The sequence below is a fragment of the Glandiceps talaboti genome, chromosome 12 (assembly GCF_964340395.1).
Source record: "Glandiceps talaboti chromosome 12, keGlaTala1.1, whole genome shotgun sequence".
Classification (NCBI taxonomy): domain Eukaryota; kingdom Metazoa; phylum Hemichordata; class Enteropneusta; family Spengelidae; genus Glandiceps; species Glandiceps talaboti.
In genome coordinates, this window is record NC_135560.1 from 22,626,920 (window position 1) to 22,654,174 (window position 27,255).

Consider the following 27,255-nt stretch of genomic DNA (forward strand, 5'->3'; position numbering starts at 1 on the left):
AACCACTGTTATAAAAGATGCATGTCGTGTTTTTGATAATGTTTAATGTTTCTTTCTCTGCATGGTTTGCAATGACTGTGTGACTTACATATGATTTCCCTTTATACCTCTACAATCCAGTATTGACCTGTGTGAAGCAAGGTAACAATCAATTTACAAACCCTCTTACGTTGTACAGTCAGGTTCATCCGACAGTAAACTCAGCTCTCACAGTCCTTGGGCATCGCATTGCTAAAAGGGCTGTTTTGTATGTACCAATATCTACTGCATAATATACTATTGGGCCCTCATCGACTACATAGGGCTCAGTTTAGGTATCATTTGTTAATCCTAATACATTACTGTGATGTTAACAGTCCTCGGGACATCACAATAACACACTCTAGAGCATCGAAATAACATGTCAACAAATGGTTAGTACTATGTAGCCAATGAGTACAAGGATATTCAAGTACAATTATGTGGTAGATATCAGTACATATGAAACAGCTGATAGGGAATGCTCCTGAGGACTGTGAGAGAGTCTAATCCGACAGCACTGTGTGTGTTACTCACATATGTCATCTTTGATACTGTAACATGAGCATCAGATCAGTTTATTTCAGTAAAACAACAAGATCAACAAAACAGATATACAAATAAAAACTGGTATTAGGCCATCTCTGCAGACACGTCAACTCATTCAAACTAAAATGTTGAGGTTAAGGAACCTGGTAACAGAAAAGGGAAAGGGGTAAAACTGTTTCCCATGCAATCTATGGTAATTTTGTTTGTGAACCTCAGTTAAATGACACAGGAAACCCTGTAGATTTTACCTACTTACCACCAAAAACATTGCTAATTACTATACTGTAGCACATTGTTTACCAATGAAGTCATTGAAGTCCTGTGCATAAAATTAAACTTTCTGCATGTAATTATGCCAGAGTTCAGTGACTTTAATAGTGGTAACAGTATGTCACAATTACTTGTTTTCATTTGTAAATGAGTTATCATGTCTGAAATGCTGCCCTTATCTAACGAAAATGAGGTAATTTTAGAATGAGTATTATTATTTTTATTGACAACTGACTCTGTCAAAAATCATCCCCTACAGTGACAGCATACACTTTCAGGCTCGGCAACTTCATGACTTTGTTGATCAAGAGCATATATATATATATATACCATATTGGGGTATAAAAGATAACAATACATATGTGAGACATACACTGTTCTGACAATGTCTGGTGAAACTGACTGTAATACATTCTGATATCAAATATAGTTAGATAACATATGACATGGTTTTCTTTATTTAAAAATACCTTCTTTTAATGTCTTGTAATTACTACAACTTATAACTTTTAACATTTCTTAATTGTATAAAATTTGTAACTAAAGTGATTTTGTGTAATTTCAAATTATGAGAATTTTATTTGAAACACAGCAATTGTTTGAATATTGTTTTCTACCAAAACCAGGAACAAAACTAAACTTTGGAAATATCAGTCTTGGAGATGTTCAACATTTAGAATTTAGTTCTCACTAAAAGAAGTAGCTGGCTGCTTCACGTAATGAATATCTCAGCTAAATTTTGTCAAGTTTAAAGTGACCATATGGATGAGAGTTGGGTATTTATTTTGGATTTTTATTTGATAAAACAATTTTATTGTGGCTTCTTACTTGAAAAATCCTTGAAAGTGAAACAACATATGTCAAGTCCTTGTTTATAACTGAAAAATTAACAAAAGCATAAAAAATGTGTAAAATGTTTGTTATTATACATACAATTTTACACATTTTGTAGCTTTTTGCAATGAATTGAGTTACAAACATAGACTTAGTCAATGTTGTTTCAGGTTGATTTTTCAAGTAGGAAGTCATGATAAACTTATTTTGTAAATTAAAAATCCAAAATAAATAACAAATCCTCATCAATATTCACTTTAATATTAACATGGAAGCTGTTATAAAATATAATTTGTGGAAAATAATCTCCAGCATAGACAGTTGCTTATACTGAAAGATTAGTCACTGTGAGTGATCTCCTCATCCCTTTCATAAGGGGAGGGGATGATAACGATGCTCCTAGTGATGTATTTTACAATTTAAGACATTGCTATGTTTTCTTTGTAATACATATTTGCATGCTTTCATGCCAAAAACTTATAAGATGGAGAATTTTAAAAGTTACAAATCATTAACAGCATGGTAGAAAGCAGTAGATTAGAACACAATGTAATAACAATAAAACTAATGTTTGTAATAATCTGAATAAAACATAAAGTTTTGTACAAAGGCATACATCAATGTTAACATTATACTGGAATAGTTTAATTATATTATATTATTATTCACTTCAAATGGGTAATTATGCATATAAACTCAGCTTGTGCCACTTTAAGAAATGCTGTCATTGTACAAGGAATAATCTAGTTGTACTATGAAGCTGAAAAGCTAATTTACTATCACTTAATTGGTACTCTAATCAGCCTGTGATTGTGTTGCTTTAATACCTAAAATATACAGTTGATAAATTAGTCAGCTGACAACTAATTGACTTGAACGTGTAGAATGAATTACCTGTATTTGCTTAGATGTACTTGAGGTAACACCTTGGCAAAGGTAATGTCTAGATTTAGGTAAGAGGTCTTGAGGATAAGTGTAAGTATTACATATTTTAGCTTTGAATGCTGGCATCTAAATTGAAGCAGATATGATTGCTAACCAGTTGATGAATTAATAATTCAATTTACATTTGCATGGCAAAGATATATGTTACAATAATGGTTATGGCTGTGTATACAAAGTCATAGGAAGAATTACTAAGTAAAGTGCTGAAGAGGTAATTGTTATTTAACTTTCAGTGAACAAGGTGAGCTTACATCTGCCAAGGAACAGAAGACAGCCATATTACTGAATGAAAGTAGATCCAACAGAGAGGAAATAGAGAGACTGACAAGGGATCTTACTATCAAGGTATTAAGTACTGAATGTGATGGGGTTTATATGCTCCAGGAAGGGCTCTGAAAGTATTTTGGAATTTTAAACCACCCTGCCTTTTAGAGTCATGGAAAGTTTTTGAATATCAAATTACCCTGGAAAGTCGTGGAATTTCACAATATTCCACACAATTACAGGAATCAAACCACTCTGGGAAAGTCCAGAATTTTCAAAAGAACTCCAGGAAAGCCCTAAAAAATTTAGCCTTTGAAAGTCCTGAAATGCCTGGCAAGTCATGGGAGTCTTTTTAAAGTCCGGAATTTCAAAACTATCCATGAGTCCTTGGAAATATGAAATAGTTCCTGAAAAGTTGCAGATATGAAATCTATAACATGATCAGAAATTACAAATGTCAAGAAGACAAAGAAGTGTAACATACTTTCTTTGTGTGCAAAACTACAGAAATAGAATGATTATAAAATTTTATTCACCTGTCAATTTATTATTTGATGTCCAGTGTACATCAACATTTCACTCGTAATATTTCATGATTATTTTTTCAGATGAAAGAGGCAGCAGCAGATAGAGAAGTCAATGAATATTTATGTAATGAGAAATACAAACTGCAATCAGAGAAAGCTAAACTAGAAGGAGAACTAGCTACTGTCAAAGACGAGTTTGAAAAATACAGATTACAACATTCATCAGAAGATAAAGTGCAAAAAGCTGAAATGAATGAATTGAAAGCAAGGGTGAGTTATGACCTTTCTGTGAACTTTGACATTTAAAGATGACCTGTCACTTAACTTTTGACCTTGATAGATGACCTTCCATTGTGGGATATATTGACCATAGAAATTCTTATGGATTGTTGGTAGTATTTTGTTTAATTTTCAAAAAACAATCTACCATGGATAATAACGTACTTAATATTCTGTATAATACAAAACCAGTGACCAATAAGGCTAGCATTGGCTAAAGTTTATAAAGGTACACATAGTAAAATTAAAACCACAGTTTAAAAATCTTTCTTTCATCTTTAGAAGTATTTTCAAGATATGGTTTAATTTTTCTGAGCATGTTACGTTTTCTAAAAGTCGTATTCTATGTTTATTTTCAGTTAAATATGACTGAAAGAATGAAAGATACCCTTGGTTCAGAGATGTCCCAGATTAAATTGAACATGACCTCTGACCTCTCAGAATCTAGTGAGAAGCTTTCATCTTTGACCTTTGACATGGTAGCTGCCAAAGCTGAGAATGAATCATTAAAGAGAGAACTTGAAGTGATCAATGCTGCACTGACAAGTGAGAGAAAACAATGTGAAACACTGAGGGTGAGTTAATAGTTTCAAGAAGTATATCACATCTTGGGTGTAAACATCTTGCATTATACCTCCATCTGCTTAAAGAGTATTACATGTAACTCAAAACTTTGATGAGTTTATTACTGGTTACGGACTGTATTTTGATTTACAACAACTTTTACACTCTCAGTGTACATGTATTGGAGTAATAGAATGATTAGTTGTAAGTTTGAGATGATTTTCACTGAAATGCGTGTTAGAATTATAGTTTTATCTCTGATATAGTACAGTTTAGGTAGATAAAGTCAACACTTTCAGACATACTGACTCATTACAAATACATTAAACACATTGATATCACTGAAGAAGTTGAAGTCTGGTTAAAGTTTATGCATGGAATTATACCTGAAACTTATTTTGTGTATTTTGGTTGTATTTTTTAGGAAGAATGGCAGAAAGAATTGGTGTCAAAGAGAAGATTAGAAGACAAGGTACATGACTTAGATGTTGAATTAGATGCTACAAAGGCTTCATTTGATGCTGGTAAGGACTATGCTGTCAAATTACAAGAAGAAAAGGAGCAGGCATATACAGGTGATTACTTAATATTCAAATGATAAAAAACACTTCTACAAATTGCCTAACTTTTGCAGGATATTATCCCAAAATAAAGAGCAATGATAGTAATATATTGTAATTTGTATCATGGTGAGGGGTCTAATTGATTACTTCACATCAGAAGATAAGAGGCAACATCATAAATATGGATGAGGGGGCATACCAATTCCATCATCTCTATGATCATGCCATCAATACTATGCTGCCTAGCAGTAAAACCAAAAAATAGACATTTTGACAAAGTCTGTCGACCTTAACAGATGAAACGTTACTTGTAAAGTAATAGGAATCCTTGGTCATGATACAAGAAGTAATCATTTGTCTTTATTACTTTGAAATAACATTTTCATCAGGAAAGGATGGTAAGACATGTTGACCTTTTCAATTATGGGTGATTTTATAGAACAAATTTTGGGGATTTTACGGGTAAACCCAGGGTACCTTCATGTGACAACCATCCCCCTGAGTAGCACGTGCAAACCCCCTCCGCGCCGCGCATACAGAATACATGGCATTGTATGGAGAGATGCGCAATGTATCTTGGAACCAGCAACAGGTCTATGGAAAGTAAGAATGGCGTTGATACTGATGTTTTACCCTTTAAAATGTATCATATCACAGATTTCAAAGACACCATCAAACAGTTATCTGAGAGAGATCGATACATCACTAGGATACAGGACAATAATGGTGTTACAAGTGAAAGTCTAGCCAGACAATACAGTAGAGAAAAATATCAAATTGAACAAGAAAGAGATACTGCCAGAAAAGAATTGAAACATCTGAGAGAAGAATGTGACTTGATAACAAGAAGAATGGACCAAAAAGATGCACAGCTGTTGTCATTTAGACAAACTATTCAGGAATTAGAGTCAGAACACAGGTAAACAATTGATAAAGAAACACTTTTTTCTCTCATTCTTAATTCTTGTGACTTAAAGGGATAATTTGCAATCCCAGATCACATCTCGACACTTCCACCATGTATCAAGCCAACTTTTTCATGAGTACAGTCCACAAAATGCAACTATTTTCAAAAATACAGTGATAGATTTCTTTCCTATACATTCATAATACTGTAGTCCAACATTAGGAGATAAAAAATCTGTAATACTCTCTACAATGGTGGTTTGCACTCTATGAGCTCTGTGAGCATATTACATGGTCAGAGTCATCTAGCATAATGAGCGTCATCTTAATCTGACCCCTATTTATATACAGAGTAGGCCTTTAATGATTATTATATGGCCATCACCCTCTGAGCTGAATCTGCTGCATAAATCTAACAACCCTTCAAAGAATCCACTTGCCATCAAACTGCCAAATATGCTAACAGATTGGCCTTCATAGAAGCCTTCATGTTTTAATGAAGAGGCCACTTTCACACAAACATGTGTGTAGTACGTGTGTCTCAGAAGTTTAAATGTCTATGTTGATACAGTAACCTATACAGATGAACTTGCATCAATACTTAATATATTTTTTGTTTGGAATTCATGTAATTCAGATTTGGAAGTCGTGAGAAAGATGTCCAAGTAAGACTTCTTGAAGAGGAACTGAATGGTACAAAACTATTGCTGAATAAATTGAAGACTGAGAAGAGAAGTAAAGAGGACATGATAACTGATTTACAAGATGCATTGGGGAAAGCTACTAGATCAAACTCTACACTGAAAAAACAACTAAAACAACACAGAGATGCAGCAAGTCAGTTAGTCAGGTCCAAAGAAATGGAACACGAAGATTTAACTCATAACATCTCAAAGGTGAGTTAGCTCTTTTTGAGTGCTCGGTTCTGAATCTGCAAGTTGCATGTTTGATCCACACTGCTGTTATTTGTTTTTGAATGGCTATAGAAGTCCTCTAGCAAGATTTGAATCATGAATATGCCCCAGTTCAGTCCCCAGTTGTATAAATGGGGACCTGGTAGGATAGCTAGGTGTTTTGTGATGGATTTTGATAGGGGCTGCAATGGTTTGAATGTATAGAATTATGTAAAACCACACAGACATGATTGTTATTTATAGCTCCTAAATTTGGTTGTCGTAGTTCTATATTTTCTAGTCTTCAAGTTGAATATATATAGCATAAAGAAATGAAAGTTGATATTTTATTCCCAGTGAAGGTACCTCACAGTTTACATTTTGTTCCTGGCATTACCTCATTTGTGTTAATTCTGATTTCTTTTTTTTATTGTAAATTTCTTTTCTTTTCCTATCTTTTCATTCCCTGTCTATTTTGTTCTTTTCTATTCTTCATTTTTCCAATTATATATCTTTTCTTTGCTGTTTTTATGCTTTCTTTTCCTTCAATTCTTCTCTTCTCTTCTCTTCCTTCCCACTCTCTCTTCCTCTTTTTTTTGTCTCTTCTGGTCCGTCTTGTCCTGTTGATTGTTTCCTCTCCTCTTCTCTTCGCCCCTCTTCTCTCCTCTTCTCTCCTCTTCTGAAACCACTTTTTGATTGTCTTAATCCTCCACTCAAATGAAGATTGATGAGCAGGTTAGCCAAATTAATCCCTGTCATATTGTATAAATCTAGTAAGATTAGATTATTGATCATCTCATCAGGGCTGGTGATAACATAAAATAGATATAAGGCATGTCATTATCTCATCCATCAAATATAGTACCAATCTTAAACTATAGTGTGGTTGAAATTTTCAACTAAAACTAAAGATGATGTCAGCTCATCCATTTTGTACAGCTTTTGTATTTCAATTGTTACAGAATTCTAGAAATGATCACAACATAGTGTACAAGAAACTATATCCCATCTCATATCACATAGACAATCAAAGTAAAAAAAAAAATGAAAGAAAAAAATATTTCCAGTTGTGAACCTGCCATTTAAAACTTAATTTAGATATTAATCCGTATCACCTGGGTGAAAGGAAAGTGTTAGTCAAGTTTGGCTGTGATGTTTTCTTCTAAGTATAGACATGGCATAAAAGTGTAAGACACACAAATGTGAAACCATATATAAGGATTTATTAATGTCCAATATTTGAAGTCTCATTACTGTAAAAGTAATCAAAACAGTTCTATTAATCCAATTTTTTCATTTTTGAACAAAATGTTTTTAATATGTTGTGACCATTCGTAGGATTCTGTAACAGTTGTAATATGAAAGTTTGCATTTTGCAGTTTCAAGTTCATTATGTTATCACTATTACAAGAAGTGAAATCAGTGGTTTAACTGTATCATTAAATGCCATATAGTAGATAATTGTCTGGTTCATGTAACATATACCATGGTGTCTTCACTTGTGATTGCATTCAGGTATAGATAATCAACAATGTATTGTACTTTGCATTTTGCAATGCATGAATGAATATTCCTTTTTTAGTATTGGAATGTCTGAGCACCAATTGGGTTTAGTACAGCTTTTGGTGGTAATTTCAAATAAATTCAGCACACTGGTTTCTGTGCTTACCGGATATTGAGTCTTGGCTACAAACAAATTTGTCCAGTACACCTCCCAACCTCGTGTGACATTTAAATAACCATATATATGCACTTGACATTCTGATCTTGTGTAATGTAAATGAATGGATCAAAGGTCATCTTATTTTTGTTCAAATTTATCTACTGACCTCATATGACCTTTGACCAAACATACACATATATTATATACTTGACATTCCATTGTTGTGTAATGTAAATGAAAATATACAGCAAATCATGGTATGTGTATCGGTTCTATTATTCAAGAGTTTCAGTCTCTGGGGTACTGGGTAGTAAATATTTCATTATTCATTTTACGAAATAATTTATATGTATTATAATAATCATTTTGGATTGTTGATAGTACCTTTATCACACCAGTGTAGGATTAGATTTAGGATTGAGTAAATATTGATCTGTAGAACTGATTTGAGTACATTTAATAAAAATGATTACTACAAAAGATTGGATGCAGCATGAGATCTTCCAATCTAGCTGAAACCAAAAATAACATGGCAAAAATGTTCAGCCCAACAACTCTGAACTGTATAGAGATGATTTATAACTTCACAGATAACTTTATATCCAGGTGTAAATTCCTCTCGTTCACTTGAAAATTTCTATACCAATAGTTGTGTACATGTCAGTTAAACTTTAGTGTTGTCCTTTGGTTTTTAGGCTGAAGAACTTTTAAGAACAGCTGAGCAGAATTACCAGGTTGCCATGGAATCCAAATCACAGCTGGGTATAGATATAAAACTAATGGAGAATATGATAAGTACACTGAAGGCACAACTCATGGAGGAAAGGTCAAATCGTAAACTAGCTGAAAAGAAAGTGAGCTCCTTGAAGGCTATGTTAGAAGAAGAAAGAAAGAAGCGGGTATGTATAGTTGATTTTATTGTAGCTTGATAGATTTCAAACATTTATAGATATATACGAACTTTGGTCACTTTCTACCCCAAGCACAACTACTACCGCTATAGCTTATATGTTGTAGTATATGTCTGTACTGTATATGTAGCAAACATGATTTAACAGTTATACAAAGAATGCATAAGAATAGATTCAAATTGAAATTTCCAGCTGCTCTGAAGGAAGAAATCAACTCATTAAAACTAAAACTATCAAAGGCCAAGGCTACAGTCAGGTTTCAGAAATGTCATGATTTAAGAAATCAGCTGATTATGGCTGAAATTATCAAAGGCCAACACAAAAGTCAGTTTTCAGAAATGAGTTTAAATTTTTTTGCATTTTCAGGCTATTCTGAAGGAAGAAATCAGCTCATTACAACTGAAATTATCAAAGGCTGAAGCGACAGTCAGTTTTCAGAAAAGTCGAATGAAGAAAATGCAGGATGAATTAAATACAGCCGAAACTAATGTCAACTCTAAAGATCACTTGTCACAAACTTTACAAGATCAACTCAATCAATATCAGGTATGTGTTGCCATAGAAACCTTTGCTTACCATTGAAGCTGTAATAGCAGTTATTGAAGTATTTATTTTTCATCAACACATCTTGCAAAACGACAGCCTTATCCAGCTACAACCTCAACACCTGTAATAACATGTACCTCATGCTAAAGAGTCAAAATAGAACAAGATTGACTTAATATTCTAATGCAAAATCAACCCAAATTATTTCAACAATGTGTATATTAGTTTGATTGTCTATTTGTCTGTGTAGATTGAAGTATCATCTCTGAAGAGACAACTTGAAACTCAGGAAGATCACTGGACGGAGAAGAACCGATTATTGTCATCTGAGTTAGCACACAAGAGGTATGATTTATCTATACAGCAATTTCTTAGTACATTCTGTAATATCCATGGAAACTGGAAGGAAGTGAATGAAAGGAAGATTGCTTCAAGTGAATGATGTATATAAAGAAAACAAATCGCTTTATTTTTTCAGTACAGGGCATTTCATATGAAATTGAATTAAAACTGGATAATTTTGAGATTGATGCATGAAGTTTAAAAAAATCAGTAATCTTTTTAATGTATAGGATACATAATGAAATTAATGAATTACAACTTTTGATAATTTTTAGTTTCATTAAAGTTTACATGTCCTAACTCCTAACAAGTCCTAATCTTATATTTACACCAAATGCTGTCTCTTTTAATTTTGTTGACATTGTTTATGATCAGAAAAGCCATTGCTAGAATCTGTCTTTTTTCAAAGTATTCATGAAAATAGTCGGATCTTTTTGAAAAAAAATTGCACTGATGGTCGTTCTGATTTGCATGTATATCTTGTGGTCTATTTTCCAGTGAAATGCTACAGAGTGACAAGAGACAGCTCGAGACACAAGTCCAACAAATGTCAACTGAACTGGACAAAAAGAGGTATCTCAATTTTCTTTGAAGTAGAAAACACCTATACACTGGGAAAAGTCTGTGAATTCCAGGAATTTCAAAACACTTCTAAAAAGTGGAATTCTAACCACTCTGGGAAAATCCTGGAAAGTCTTTGGAAGTCCTGGAATTTCCAACCACTTGTGGAATGTACTGGGAGAACTAATTTACTCCTGGAAAATAACACCTATTGGTCAGCTAATAGCAAATTTTGATTGTGACAAGAAAAGTTGCCATCATAAGAAGTCAATAGTAGTTTGTTTCACAATGTGATGTGTACTACAAAATAGCTGTGGAAAATTGTTCAGTTGACCATCCTGCAAAATGACTGGGATATTCCTAGAAACTTTTTGACAGCAAATATTTTGACAGCAAGCTAATTATAAAGTTAAAGATTTGAAAGTAAATCACTGAGACTTTGTGAAAAATATGTATTTATGTAATTTTGCTTGTTATGAAAAGTTGTATCACAAACCATTGTGCCATACAGAGAGATTGATTGTAAACATGGGCATCACACTTCTATCAATCAGAGATAAGTTATACCATATATTGCATTGTAACCATGGACACATCACACTTCTATCAATCTGAGATAAGTTATACCATATATTGCATTGTAAAGCCAAGATATTCTGTACTTCAGGGATGACATTGGTACAAAAACTCGTGAAGTGCTTCGCTTGAAAAGAGAACTTGGAGATATTTCCGTTGATAGAGAAGTACTACAGACACAACTTAGCCAGACTCATAACAGACTGAAAACAAATGAAAAATTTGCAAGACAAAGGTCAAAGTAAGTGACATTTCTTATAAACAAATATCTGAAGAATAAACACAAGTAGCGATTACCCAGTGAATTTTCAAAAGACTGGATCATCAGAATAAACACCAACTGTTGCAGCAAAGCAGTACACGACTAATAAAATTCACTTACTACTATGTTTCACAGAACATGGTGCTCTTGAGGCACAAAAGTAACATTTATAGTAGCAAAACTTGGAGGGTTGAGATGAAACTGTTTTATACCTTTTTAATTTCAAAAGTATGATTTAGATGGGTAGGCAAGTGAATGAACACAGCTATTCCTAGCAACAAACACCATGCCCATAGCAACATATAGAGGTTTTATTTGCGTTTCACGGCCACCGGCCCAAATGCAAAGGTGGATGCATCCGAAAAAAAGAAGAAAAAAAGTGGTATTAACAAAAACAGTTGAAAAGATAAATACAATTTGAAAGACTCTGAAAATACAATCGCTCTGAGAGAACTTCACTGGAAATCGATATATACAATCAAATGATAGTGGAAGCAATCATGTCAAACACACCTTATCTCTAAGTCTGGTTGCTTTATGAACAAAATTGCAGAGTTTAAGCAAAATATTTGAATCGGTTGATCTCATAATCTTAGTAAACTTAAAGAAATTTGGTTCTAAAAACATATCACATGGCAAGTATTGGATTCTTAAATTATTATAAAGTGGGCATATTACGAGAAAATGGTATTCGTCCTCTACCAAATTTGTGTTACAGATTTTGCAAAATCTTTCTGTTGGAGGGATGTTGCGTCTCCTCCCGTTTTCTATTTCAAGAGGAAGTACTGATAATCGTAAACATGCAAGTGCCCGGATAGCTTGTCGGTTACAGTTAAGATAAAGATATTTTTCAGATTGCAGTAGATTCTTGAAGTGAATATATGTGCGAAGTTTGGGTTTCAATCCCAAGTTTTCTTTCCATTGTTGTTTAAGTACGTCTTTAACTCTTGAGTTCAAAAGTGGAAAGAAAAAGTTGTTTGTCACCAACTTCCTGGGCAATCCAGGCAAAACCAAAACCAAAAGAATATAAAATTTTCTTAACCGAGGTGGCCCATGTATTTCTGCCCATGTTGTCTAGATTACAGAGCATTAAATAAGCTTGCCTTGGAATTCTGTGTGCGGGCATCTCTAGTAGATTCAGCCAGAATTTGATACAGCGCTTTAAAGTGAAATAATAAATTGGCATGCCCATAGCAACATCCATATGCCAGTGTCTTTTATATAGACAACAACAACAACAACAACAACAGTAGTAGTAGTAGTCAAGTGAATTAACACAACTATTTCTAGCAACAAACGCCATGCCCATAGAGCAATGACCATATGCCAGTGTCTTTTATATAGACAGCAATAGTAGTAGTCAAGTGAATTAACATAAAAAATGTTCATAGCAGCCATGTCCCATTGTGAAAATAGTATATTTTGTCATGTTGAATGCAGTTATATTACAATACTGCTGGCAATATATTTTCTTCTAGATCAATACTGATTTACATTTTTGTCAATTTCAGGAGCTATGATGATCTAGATTCATTTCCACCAAGATCTATGAGCAGAAGAAGCAGTGATGATTTTGACTTTGAACTACCAAAGATAGACTTATCAAGGACCTATGAAGATGACTTTGAACCAGCCAAGATTAATTTACAAACCAAGTATGATGATAATATTGTACAGTTAGAATTATATATATTAGATGAATTAGAGTAAAGAGATTAATTACAAAAGATTTATTGGGTTTTAAGTATTGGGTAGTTGCATTAATTAGATTATGTTTTAAGTCATTGTAGAATAAAAGAGAAGAGAATAAGGTAGAATAGAACAGTGTAGAATGGGATAGAATAGAATAGAATAGAATAGAAGAGAAGAGCAGAACAGAACAGAACAGAACAACAAAATAGAGCAGAACAGAATATAGCAGAACAGAACAGAACGGAATGTAAAAGAAGAATAGAATAGAGAACAGATAAGGTAAAATATGATCGTGTATACAACAAAAATAGAATTTTAGCAAATATATGTATAATTAATAGAAGCAATAGAATGGGATGGACTAGAATAGTTTTAGAATTAAGACTATATTAAGTTGTACAAATGACAATAAGAATAACCAAGCGTAATGTCAACAAATGTCAGGAACATATTGTCACTCATAGTCAGTTTTATTTCTGTGTTGTAATGTTGTGGCCAAATTTTTATGAAGCATTTTTCAAGCAATAGGTCTGTTCCAAGTAACTTTGTTTGCATGAAACATTTAATGTTAAATGATGGTATAGAGAAATATTTTAAACAGAGATTTTGGAATTGTTAGAAAATATTACCGGTAGTAGATAAAGAGAGTGTGATGCATGCTATCTAGTGATCAAATTATTACCCACAATAATAGTCAGGTGAATGTATAAATTGTATAGTGATTAATTTTTTAAAATTAGTAAATTCACAGGTCACAAACCAACCATAATCTCCTTAGTTACCATGTTATTCCTGATAATAGACTAGTGTAAGACTGACAATAGACATTTCATTATAAAATGGCAGCCACCACTTTCCAACAAATCAATTCAGTTTTATCAGGTACTTTTAAGGTTTGCTGTAAAATAACTTTACAGTAATTAGACATAAAGACGAGGTATGTTTTAGCACTGATCACACCTGTATGTTTTCCAACTACCTTGTACCCTCCTCACCCTTACTCTTTTTACCCCTCTCTAATTCTTCTTCTCAGTAAAAACAAAATTGATGTTTTCTACAAATATCAGATTTAGAATTTTAAATCTTGTAAATGATAATATCCTTGTTGAGTTAATTGTTATCCTACTAGCAGTCCTTGGAATCTAAAAACAGTAAGTTTAGTAAGTCCATCAACTAACTTTAACTTGATTATTTCATCTCTTGCATGTATGTTTCATTCATGGTTTACTGTCTTTTCTTGGACAAATGGTTTATTCTCTTTTCTTGGTCATGGTTTTTTCCTCATCAGACAATCTCCATCATCTCACACCAGGACTCATTACTATCATCATCATCAGCCAGTATCAGGCATGACAAGGTGAGCTTGGACTTGATCTTGATCTCTTGTCGAAGGGCTTTCTACCTAATACTTCAAGGCTTTCAATTCTTGTTACCCGTAATGCATCATTTCCATAGCTGCCACTTGGTGGCGTTTTTTTTACTGCGGGTAGCAAGAAATGGGATAACTTCGCACATGATATAGTTATTGTGGAGGTGTTACTTTTAGTTGTACAACTGTATGTATATGTTATGTTAACATGTATACATTTGTGAATTGTGGGGTTTTCTAGCAAGTATCTACGGAAGGTATTTTGATGGATTAAGTGGCAGAACTTTGTGAAGGAATGTTCTAGGTGCAACTACTGGGCTGATTTTTTGTCTGTCTGTCAGTCTAGTCAGTTATTTCCTGAAATGTTGGTGACATATATTATGGTGTTTATCTTTGTCTTCATAACGTTGTATATCTTTGGTACCAGTGACTTATATTAGACTAGATTTGAAGTATCAAGAATTTTACAGATATTGGTGAACTATTTCACATTACCATGTGTTCACTTGAAATATATACTAGTAGTTTAAATTATCAAGGGGTCTCTAGGTCTACTTTCTGAATCGTGACGATACTGAAAGTATTCGCATGTTTGTAGCACACCCTTAAATGACCAAAAGATGCCATTGACCTGCCCCTCCATGACAAATCAGAAAGGTCCATTTATATCAGCCATTTTGGAGGGGTGATAGACCATAGACAGTGGAGGGGAGACCACTGTCTATGGATAGACCAAGGAAATGAGAATAATAAAACAAATTTAAGATGCAAAGTAAATAATAGGAAGATCTTTGTATTGTTCAGTCTTTGGTTTGTTACATATTTCCTCCAGTGTATGCATGTCTTGTAATTGTAAAATCCAAGGCCTTTTTTTCTAAGAAAACTTCATTGCCATTGTTGTTGTTGTGTTTCAAAAGTGATATTTAATGCCTAAGTTAAAACATCTTTGTGTGACATTGTCAGTTTGTTGTAGAACTTATCTTTCTTATATCAACTTTTTTTCAGATTTGAGGTTGAACAAATGATGTTAGATTTGAACAGACAGATACAAAAACAATTAGATGAACAAAGAGAAACAGTGAAAACTCAGAAGGATGATGGTGATCAAAAAAGAGTAAGTGCATTCTACTCATTTTATTTTACAAATTATCTTGAAAGAGTTACTGGTTTTTATTCATAGATGTAAAAATTGCTCAAGAAAAATTCAAACCATTCTGAACAAAGTATCATGATAGTGGTTTATATTAAAGGAAAAGTTCAATCAGACATGTTTCTGCATTTAGTACACTTGTATTGATTACTGCTAACAACTTAAAGTAAAGTTCAGACTTATTTCTGCCTTGTATTGAGTACTGCTACCAATATACTTACATATGATTTAGGGCTGAGAAAATAGCAGCTTGGTAACTTATTCAACTTTGAAATTTTGTAAAGTAACTCTACTGCACTTTATACACATACTCATTTTGAGGATATCCATCAGAGATTGTGGCAAGTGTGATATCATTTACTGCTAGGTTTTCCCATAAACACTCTGAGATGAGAGATCTGACTAATTATTTACTCATTTGTATTTCAGCTGACGAAACTAGAGAATGAGTTGTCACTAGAGAAGGCATTCCGGTCAGTGGAGAAGCTACAGATACAGGCTTTACATGATGAAATGAACAATTTACGACAACTACTACAAAACCTGAGAAGATCTAGAGATAATCTGGCCTCAGAAAGGTAGACAGTTTAATTGTATTTCCATATACTTTTCTTTCTATAACTGAAGGGAATATTAGTGGTGGTTGCCCAAAATGAACATAAAGAGGCCATAAAACTGTTCTTATCAAATCAGTGGTGTGTGATACAAGTCTCTGCTGTTATGTTCCAACCTGCTGTGCCAAGTCCATTTGTTTACTTTCCCTATTTGTAACAGGATCCGTTCATTCATGGTCTGATGTCAACAGTTGTATAATCAGTATGAAGCAATAGACAGACTATAGATGCCATGCTGATGCCTTGTTTTCTCTGTGTTCATATACAGTGATATTGTAATCTTACTGTGTGCATGAAACCCCAGACATAATATTAGCCGAAAGTTTGATAGAACACTTTTTACTGCATTTCCAGTTAATATTATTCCTATGGACTTTACACATGTACAGTAAGATTCACAATACATGTATTGAATCTGTGTATATTATTTCATTATTGCAAACATAAATTTGGAGAGTGTTGACAAGATCTGAAGCAAAAATCTTGTAATACTATTATTATTGCAAACTTTACCAGTTTCTTTATTTATTCTAGGAATCAACAACGTGTTATGAACAGAATGGATGAAATCAACACTCTCATAGCCCACTCACATGCAAGAGCACAGACCATGGCTTTTAGTGGTGTTGGTATGGCAACACCGGATAATCCAATGTTTGCAATGACTTCCAAAGACTTCATAGCTCACCTCTACTCACAGTCACCTCCATTCAACTCTCCTTCAACAAAATAATCAAAGATGAAGATTATACATCAAAACCTACCAGTCCCAAGATGGATGGCGGGCAAACAGAGAGAGAGAAGTCATAGTAACCATGATAGCATTTTTACATCTTTCTATTGGGTCAAAATAGAAGAAAGTCGTGCATGCCTGTAGTGTGTGCAGTGGAATTTATGGTGTCGACCATATACTGAAAATCTGGAAAGTTTCGCTAAAGAATATTTTTGCTTATTGCTGGACAACAAATATGAAAAAAATAAGAAGTGACTAAAATGCCTTCTTGTATATGAACACAATTTACCACTTTGGTAATTAGTGGGGGTTGCACAAAAATGAATATAATCAGTATCAAGCAATAGACAAGACTATGTTGTATATAGATGCCCTGGACTACATTGTATATAGATACCCTGCTGATATCTTATTTTCTCTGTCTTCATATACAGTGATATTGCAATCTGACTGCAAATCGCAAAATTTTCTAGTAGCGAAAATATCTAGGTTTACAGTATGGAATGATTGTTATTTTGATGGCGAGTCTAGGGAGTGACATTCTATTTGTGGTAACAAGAAGCTACAGCATTATAATATATAACTATAGTTACCATGGTTACAAATTTAAATTGTTAAAAAAAAAAGAATGTGTCAAAACAGTATTGCACACAGAAGTCTTTAATTGTTCTGGTAATGGTTTCAATGTTAAGTGCCAAATGTACAAAGTGAGGAAATTTGAGCTAGGGCTTCCATGGACGTAGAAATTGAAGAAAAATGTTAATAAATTGTACAAATCAGAAAGTGTATAAAAATAAGATGATATATTGAAACAAGACTTTAAATGTATTTACAAATAAGTCAGCTGTATAGAAATCAGTAACCATGACAACATGATTGACATGTAATTATACAATATAAGGTCAAAGTTCAAATATGTTAGTCATAGATCAGTGAAACAAATATTAACATGTATTTGTGTTCTCTTTTTGTTATCATGTTTGTGTAACAATTTTTTTCTTTCAATTTGGTGATATATTGATGTTATAGATACAGACTAATCTCATATTTACTCCTATGTAAGTTATCAATATTTAACACATAAAGTTTACAATCTAACAAAGTATATTTTACTATTGCTAGAAATATGAGTAGAAAAAGTATGAATTTCATCTCACTTTACATCAGAAATCATATACTCTGTATCATAGATATACAGTTAGTATTAAAAATATGTAGTGACAGAATTCTGGAAATAAGTCAAATTAATTGACAAATGTTACACTGGATTTTATGAAGTCAGGAAGGCACGTCAGATTATTGATAACAAATTATACCTAAATATGTAACTGTGTCAATTTTGATATTAAAATGATTTAATTGGTGATTACAATAAACTATTTTCAGTCTAGAGGTCAAAGGTTATGTGAAAGAGTTTGTGAATGATCATCAGAATATCTCAAATGGATCAATGGTACATTTTCTTTTGTTTCATATTTGAATATATTTGCATAAATTTACATGTGATTATATCGATGTATCAATTACAATAACTATAGTAATAACTTTACCAGTAACCAAATTCATGCATGATCTACTCCACCACTTAATTGTGGTTGTGAATTATATACAATCAATTTACATTTCTATATAAAACCAATTTCTGTAATCAAGTTTGTCATTTTTGGTAAAACATTTCTATTTTTATATCATATATTTATTGTATGTTACAACTCATTGGATATATAATCTTTTTGGCAGTCTTCAATTATGTCAGTCACTTGTCATATTTAATAGGCTAGCAGGATGGTCAAAGTCTGGGCAGGAGCAATTTTCAGAATTCACCACTGAGGGCAGTGTTTAAACCCATCAGGGAAATGGACAGCATTATTTGCATCACAAGATACTAACAACCATTTCATTATAAGTAGGATTGTCAATTTCATTGAATTCAGGACTATATTACAGAGATCTATGCACAAGAAGCTGTCAGGTGGAACATTCATTATGAAGTATGGCTTTGTATTGATCTCTGCAAATATATCGATTTGCTAGCACCTGTGGTGTGGTGTGGGCATGGGGATAGATGAGTGGTATCGCCAGTGTAAGAATCAATGAAATATTTTATTGAAAGGGAAAGTTTTTTGTTCTGAAAGGAAAGAACAGTTTTTTTATTTGATTGAATGATTCACTATGAACCTCTTGCATAATTAACCTTTTATTGCTTTGACATATACAGTATACTAAATTCCAAATCAGGATAATACATTTAAACACTCAAGAGTTATTGGTGAAAAATAGGTTCTCTTTGGTAAAGAGATTTCTATAATTCCGTGATGTAATCTTATATATATATATACAACAATACCTACAAATATATTGCCAGTAGTTTATAGACAGTAATTCGTGAAGTTCAGAAGGTGAAACTGTACATTGATAACCTGCCATGTGTTTTCAATATGAATGATAAGTTGTACAGAAAATAAAGTCTAATTTGTAAGATTGAATATAAATAGTCTCTGTGTTGTCTTTTTCTTCTCTGTATCTTGGAAAATGACTAAGATATGTCGTGTCATTCTGGCCTCTGATGTGTGAGGGCGCCCCGTCATGGCCTACCTTACAGACTACTCAGACAAGAAAGTGGTTTCAATTTCAAAATACAATGGTCATTAATACCCAGACTCCAGGTACTCACACAGCATGGGGTTTCTGTTATTATTACTTATGTTTATCTGAAACAAGCAAATCATATTGTGTGATCACATTATTTAGTGTGCAATGAATGTATATAGGTATGCAATAATGTTTTTGGTATTGCACTGCAGTGTTAATACCATTAGTGTGTGCATGCATCGGTGAAAGTAATCATTGGTACATAATGTAATACATTTAGTAATAAAGAGGCCATTGCTCTGATCATCATCATCATCATCATCAATATAAAGTGAAAGTAACCAAAAAACAAGAGAAAAAGGAGGAATACTTTAGTAATAGTTAAAATTCCATTTATTTACACCAATTTGTAAGAAGTTTGAAAGTACATCAACTTGTCCACTCTCTTGTTATATTCCCATTTTTAGTTATTTACAGTGTTTGATGGCCATTTTGAATTTCAGTATAAAAAGTTACAGCAGTAAATGGAGGATTCTTTCTCCATAAAGTTTTTTTCTGCTTTGTAAGAGGTACAAAATATGACACTGCAAAGTATTCACAATATCTTTCAACATTTTCTTCTTATCATAACTGATGTTATGGCTTATTATTTGTTCAACATCTCTTTCCAAAATTCCTGCTTTGTGCACAGCAACCACTGCCATCATCAAAATTAAGGTAATATAAACTTAGTCATTAGGTAGTAAAAGTTGAGATTTCAAATTCACCCCCAACAACTTATAACAGTGACAACTAAGGTTTCAGTTTCCTAAGATAGACACAAACTAAAACTATTGTTGTGACATGTTTACTTGGACTCGCATCATGGTGGGGTTTCTAATGACTTCCACCATCTTGCAGTATGTTTTTCAGACATCCAGTGGTTACACTATCTTGATTAGGCCCAGGAAAAATTGTTCGGTTCTGGTTACCCAACCCCACCTAGTTTTTACGCCTACCCTAAACTTTTTTCATATATTCAAGAAAAAAATAATAAAATTGCAAAAATTGTAGTAGATGCAAAAACTGACATCAACTTAAAAAGACAATATAAAACTGTTCTTCCAATCTGTAATGGCTGTACATCTGATAGGAAGAAACCAATAACACAGAGACCATAAAAGAAAACAATGGAAAACAAAACTACCTGAACTAGACACTCACATATGGAAAAATATTACATCAAAAAAAAAATCAGAACAACACAATTTTTTTTAGGCCTTATACAGGTCGATTATATCTGAACAACAAAGGCACTGTTGCCATGGCACCCACTTGTGTAATGTATCACACCAAACAATATTAGTTTTAGTTTGTGTCTATCTTGGGCTGAAATCTCAACTGCCACTGTAGTATTTTGACACTGACATCATAAATTTACATAACAATAGAAAACAAAATATTCCATTCCAGTTGAATATTCAAGAAAATAACAATGACACTAGTCTACATTATTTAACATTTACATCTTGTGTATTATTGTACATGACTAATGGTGTCACAAATACATACTTGTACTGTTTTGTTTGCCACCCAAAAAGGAAGAGTCTGTATTACTCTAGTTTTAGAGTGAATTTTGCATTACATTTAAAGTTACCATATGGATGAGAAATGGGTATTTATTTTGGATATATAATTTTAAAAAATACCTTCTTTTTTAGTGTTTTCTTACTTGAATAACTAATGTGAAACAACATAGACCACATATGGGTTTGTAACTCAAGGACAACATTTGTTTGTAAAAAAGTTTATTATTGTATATACAGGAAGTGATTTGTAAACAAATTTTAATTTTCTACACATTTTGTAGTTTTTCCCAATTATTGAGTTACAAACATAGACTCATTCTATCTTGCTTTACACTGTTTTTTAAAGAAGTAAAACACGGGTTAAATATTATTTAGAATCTGGGTAATCAAGAGAACTGTTGGCAGTAAGACAATGTGTATCTTATACCATGTCTTCCAATTAGTACTGTTGGGATATTACTCTTACCTTCTATGTTGGCAGACACTATTTTGCCACGACAAAAGTTCTACATATTGGGATAGATTAGATATTGTAGTCTGACTGTAATTGTAAAAAACCTGATTAAAATACAGACTGTCTCTTATCACTTAACCACAAACTGCAGTACTGATAGTGCTTAACTAACTGAATGATACAAAATATACACACAAACAAGATACAAGTCAAAATAATACACTCAAGAAAAAGTACAAACTGAAACCGAATATGACAATATGCAAAATAGGTGTACATGTATCTCTAGGCACAACGTAGAGAGCTGAATCTTGTATTAATTTGGGAAATTGTGTGGATGGACACAGATAGCTTGGCTATCAGGATCCTACTGAAATATACAGATTTCACATACTTCAATAGTTGAAATAAACCTGGTAAAGATTTAGAAACCAATCGTAGTAATCCATCAACTTTATTTTTTTCAGTTCAATTTAAAAGAACTGTAAGTGTAATTTATTAGTAGTACTGTATTTTGAACTTCATTATTTCAGTGCTTCCTTGTATACACATCATTGTCTGGGATTTTTAGCCTAGTTTGCAACACTTCTGAAGTCTATCAGCTGTTACATTTAACAACTGAAAATAACAGGTTAAAAAAGGTTAAATGAATAGGATATGGTCTCAGTGTCACACTATACCCACATTGTCTGTACTGTTACATTGAAAAGTCACTTGAATAAAATATCATTCTAAATATTCTGAAAGTTTTTAGAAACTAAACTAGTATCGTGTGTGATATCATAGTGCTATGAAGAATTGTGAATTCAAATAAGTGATTGACGATTTATAATTTTGACTGACCGTTGCGCATACATTAGCACCATTGAAGAATAATACTCAAACTATTAAGGGATCCACATGACTTTGAAGAAGTTTTTGTCATTTTGTCATTGTCAGTTGACAAAGGTGTTTTTGTTTGTTTTTACTATTGGAAAAACAGAATAGTGAACTCTTCTTCACCTACTGAGGACATGACTATTAAGTCACAAACATATTTATTGAGAAAAAGAAGAAAAAACCCACAAAACATTGGAAAAAAATATCTACATTCATTGCCAGGGATTTGCACATGTTATATTATGTACTGGTAGATATGGCAGTAATAGTTTAATACAATGGAAGACACAACTTGTCATATCAGTTTTCCACCCTGTTCTGACAAATACAAAATGTACTTCATGGTATGTTTTGTGGTTAGATCTCAATTATGCAAATTATTCAAAATCCAAGGTACCAGTACTTGGAAGTTTACACTTTCCATTTTTTTTTTTGGTTTTAATTTGTTTTTAAACTTATCTAATCTTATTAGAAAATAGTGTATTAAAGCCATATAATATACACTGCAGAAACTAGATATACACAAATACGCACACATATATACATACAAAGCTATTCAAGTAGAAGGAAAAAAAACTGACTTTAAAACATACTTTAAAATACAGGTTGTCGTCTTTTCTCTTATGTACAAATTTGATTTCATTAGAAAACAGACATCAAGTTGTAAATATCAATTTTGTAATTGATGTTTTCATAAATTGAAGTTTGTTTAAAATAGTATTTTTTGGCAAGACAGAGAAGAATACAAGTGGTTGAACCTGTCACATTCATGTAACATAATTAGTATTCAGTGTTACTGACTGGTAACATTTCTAACTAATGTGTATATAATATGAAATACAAGAGGATTTCTTTGACTCTCTCAATGGTTAGAGGAACTTGACCCAAGCTGAATATGAAAAAGGCACGATGTAGATATATGATTCTATACACTGCATTGTGTTTGTGTTGCTTTGATTCTATATACTGCATTGTGTGTGTTTTGTTTTACCATGTTTAAAGACCAGACATGCTAACCTTTCTGTGTTAAATTGTAACTTCTCTTATATAAACAAAGATTGTAATTATCATTCCTACAATATACTACATATACTTTGGTTTCACTGATATGTAACCATTTAATCAAAGGTGTCAATCATTAATCCACATACATGTCACTCTTGTCCTAATGAAGTCAATCAATCAATCAATTAACAAATTGATAAATCAATGAATCATCCAATCAATCAAGCACTTGACAAATCCAATCTAACTAATCAACAAATCAGTCAAATGATCAATCAATTACCATTGAATCAGCCAACCGACCAACCAACCTACCTACCAACCAACCAACCTACCAACCAACCTACCAACCACTCATACACTTACCTATAAACAAATAACCATCACACCAACAATACGACTGACCAACCGACTGACTTACTTATGAACTGATTGACTGACCAACCAACCGACCGACCGAACCTACCTACCAACCAACCAACCAACCAACCAACCAACCAGCCAACCAATCATTACTCTGATAACCAAACGACTGACAAACCAGCCATCAGCCTATCCAGCCAACCACTAACAGAAATAAAACTTGAATGTGTTACCATGACTACACTATCCTGTCTCCCCCCTAATATCACGAACTATATGATTTACTTCTATTCGCCAAAGAAAACGTTTCTGATTCTAGAGAAGTAGTACTGGCCTCTAACTCAGCTGTATCAAAATGTAGATAACTAACACTTTGGTTTTCAATTTGCTTTTTAATTAAAATTCCTACTATAGTGAATAGTACTGCTGATAATCCATAGCAGGTTGGGAGTATAATCAATAAAACTTCACCAACTTTGACATCACAGTTATCATCTGGATGCATTAGGTGTAGTATTAGAGGAACCTAGGGGGAAAAAGAATGAAACAGTTAAAGAAAAATGATGAATGAATGAATGAATGAATGAATGAATGAATGAATGAATGAATGAATGAATGAATGAATGAACAATTCAAAATGTACTAATTAATGTCATAATTGTTAGGAACAGTATATTTCTAAAAGGAAAATAATTACTAGGAACAAAAAGGAAAATAATTGTTAGGAACAGTGTATTTCAGAAAGAAGAGTACTAGAAATGATATATTCTTAGAACTAACCACGGCTATTAAAACAATTTCAAAATGAATTTCACTAATATAGATTAATTAGGAAGTCCTGCCTTACCAAAAGCGGACCTAGTATACCACCGATCACTGTATTAATAACAATGTATGTTGCTGATGCCGTAGCTCTGATGTCTGGCACTGTTAGGTCCTAGGTAATAAACAAAGCATTGAACACATGATTTTCATCATATACTTAGCTGTATGATGGGAAATGCTGACACAATTACAACATGTTTGGTTCTGATCACCAAATAGTACATATCAATTTGCTTTGCTTGTTAGGTATTTCTTGAAAAATATTGCGAGGTAAATAAGATGATGAGGAATTTATACGACAAGAATGTAATGTCACGATGATATCAATATATTACAATGGAAAAGAATATCACCAGCCACTAAATCACTAAAACTTGTAACACCAAGGATGAATTTATAGCATTCATAAAAAAGTACACTGTTGTTTGTAGCTATACTGTATTTTCTTATCGTTCATAGAATTTATCAGCTTATCTTTACCTGTACTATTGCTGCACAAACTCCAATCCATGTTTCTGAGACAAGATAAGAAAAAAAGAACAACAAAAAAGACTGTTCAAAATCCTCTACCAAGAAGACACCGGCTATCAATGGTGTGGCTAATACATGACTTATTCCGATCACGTATGTCTTGGCTTGCTTCTTGTTTACAGATACTCTGTAAAAATAAAAATAAAAATAAAAATGTATGTCTTAGTGTAGTTAGAGTTTGTTCTGTAAGTTTAATATAGTCTATGAGTGAATGTAACATTTTTGGGTAGGGTTAGGGGTTCAGAGGTCACATTTCACTAAAATATTTAGGAAGAAGTAAAGAAATACATGTATAAATGAATTAATGCATAAATGAATGAATGAATGAATGAACAAACAGTCTGCCACGATTCTCAAACAAAAATATGAATGAATGAACGAATGATCGAATGAACAAATAGTCTACCACAAGTCTCAAACAAAAACATTAAGCATTGAACTGATCAAAAGAGAAGGTAAAACATTTATCAATGTATTGAATCTTACCTATCTGCTATGATTGCTCCTCCAAGGTTACCAAGACAACCAGCAACAAAGACAATAGAAGCTAAGCGTACATTGTATATACCTGGGGTTAGTGTATGATACCTTGCATAGTAAGTAGGTAACCATGTTATCAATGCATGTGATCCTGTCAACCGTACTGATGATGCCAAACATATCACAACGTATGGTTTACACTTCAACAACTGTAATGCTGTCTCCTGAAAACAAAGGATTTGTTGACATTGTTAGGTTTCTAAAATTATGCAGGAGTTATACATTTCTGGAACATGTATGGTCTGTTTGGTTTACACTTCAACTGTAATGCTGTCTCCTGAAAACAAAGGATTTGTTGATATTGTTAGGTTTCTAAAATTATCATGGAGTTATACATTTAAAGGAACATGTATGGTCTGTTTGTTTTTTGTTTACTTTTTATGCTTTACACTTCAACTGTAATGCTGTCTCCTGAAAATGAAGGATTTGTTGTTTAACTTGATATCATTAGGACTATGCAGTATTCATACATTTAAAGGGACATAGTTTTTGTTGGTTAATTGATTTCATATTGAAATATTCTCAGATGGTTCCAAGTCCTAAAATACTGCATCATCTCCAACAACTGGTAGATCTCTCACTAGGAATTCAGATAAAGAAATAACCAGATTTAAACTGAATGCCTCCCGTAAGGGAATCACTAATTATGCAAATAACTCATTAAACTAAAAAAAACTATGGTAACAGGTTTTGTTTTTGGACAAGTGTGCTTTCTTAGGTTAATGTATATGCCAAATTATACGGAATTTGAAGATTGCATGATACTGCTTAATTACTGAATATTGTTCATTATTCAAAATACTCATTAAAGGTAAAAGTTGTAGGAACAAACTTCATAGGACAGGTGCGCATTATTATGGTTGATATATGTATCACATTATACGAAATTTGAAGCTTGCATCTTTAAGGTACAACCTAGTTACCTCAAATAATCAATTATGTAAATTTTTCCATTAAAACTGACTAAGCGATATCAAATATTTTATAGGACATATCCGCTTTGTTATGGTTAACGTATGTACTAAATTATATTGAAATTCAAGTATGCAGTATAGCCTAATTACCAAAAATAATTAATCATGCAAATTATTCGTTAACGCTGTGAGGTACATCACCAAATTTTATAGGACAAATGTATGTTGTTATGTTTAACAAATATACTAAATTATTTTGAAATTGACGTATGCAGTCTTAAGATATTGCTTAATTAGTTGATTTCATTAATATGCAAATTTCTCTAATTAAACATTAACAGATCTGGCTCAAAACCTAATCAGGTCTAGCCATCACCCTAAAGATTATATATTCCAAATTTCATTATAATTGAGCCAGCCGATTTTTAGCAAATGATGACACAGACAGACAGACAGACAGACAGACACACAGACAGACATTCCCCTTTTAATACCTCCCGTACCCTTACGGGAGGTAAAAATGACATTATGACGTAAAACTTTGGGAAATTTA

At 32.8% G+C, this 27,255-nt stretch overlaps 2 protein-coding genes across 6 annotated transcripts in view; one reads left to right on the forward strand and one right to left on the reverse strand.

Moving 5' to 3' along the window:
- Positions 1-19,492, forward strand: part of LOC144443396 (uncharacterized) — a 59,177-nt gene extending 39,685 nt beyond the window's left edge. For 4 of the 5 annotated variants that reach the window (XM_078132860.1, XM_078132863.1, XM_078132862.1 and 1 more), the window contains 18 exons: positions 121-141; positions 2,850-2,961; positions 3,489-3,677; positions 4,046-4,261; positions 4,675-4,825; positions 5,471-5,732; positions 6,357-6,615; positions 7,336-7,347; positions 8,971-9,174; positions 9,553-9,732; positions 9,983-10,077; positions 10,573-10,647; positions 11,303-11,452; positions 12,985-13,128; positions 14,454-14,522; positions 15,540-15,648; positions 16,114-16,262; positions 16,833-19,492. In XM_078132860.1, the coding sequence (XP_077988986.1) occupies positions 121-141; positions 2,850-2,961; positions 3,489-3,677; positions 4,046-4,261; positions 4,675-4,825; positions 5,471-5,732; positions 6,357-6,615; positions 7,336-7,347; positions 8,971-9,174; positions 9,553-9,732; positions 9,983-10,077; positions 10,573-10,647; positions 11,303-11,452; positions 12,985-13,128; positions 14,454-14,522; positions 15,540-15,648; positions 16,114-16,262; positions 16,833-17,031 (2,596 nt within the window). In that variant the 3' untranslated portion in view covers positions 17,032-19,492. The remainder of the gene's footprint in view (positions 1-120; positions 142-2,849; positions 2,962-3,488; positions 3,678-4,045; positions 4,262-4,674; positions 4,826-5,470; positions 5,733-6,356; positions 6,616-7,335; positions 7,348-8,970; positions 9,175-9,552; positions 9,733-9,982; positions 10,078-10,572; positions 10,648-11,302; positions 11,453-12,984; positions 13,129-14,453; positions 14,523-15,539; positions 15,649-16,113; positions 16,263-16,832) is intronic. The other variant, XM_078132861.1, reaches the window with a different exon arrangement.
- Positions 19,493-24,100: 4,608 nt separating this feature from the next.
- Positions 24,101-27,255, reverse strand: part of LOC144443120 (MFS-type efflux pump MSMEG_3705-like) — an 8,340-nt gene continuing 5,185 nt past the window's right edge. The window contains exons 6-9 of the mRNA XM_078132492.1: positions 25,735-25,952; positions 25,198-25,375; positions 24,740-24,829; positions 24,101-24,418 (exon numbers count right to left, since the gene is read on the reverse strand). Coding sequence (XP_077988618.1) covers positions 24,158-24,418; positions 24,740-24,829; positions 25,198-25,375; positions 25,735-25,952 — 747 coding nt within the window. The 3' untranslated portion in view covers positions 24,101-24,157. The remainder of the gene's footprint in view (positions 24,419-24,739; positions 24,830-25,197; positions 25,376-25,734; positions 25,953-27,255) is intronic.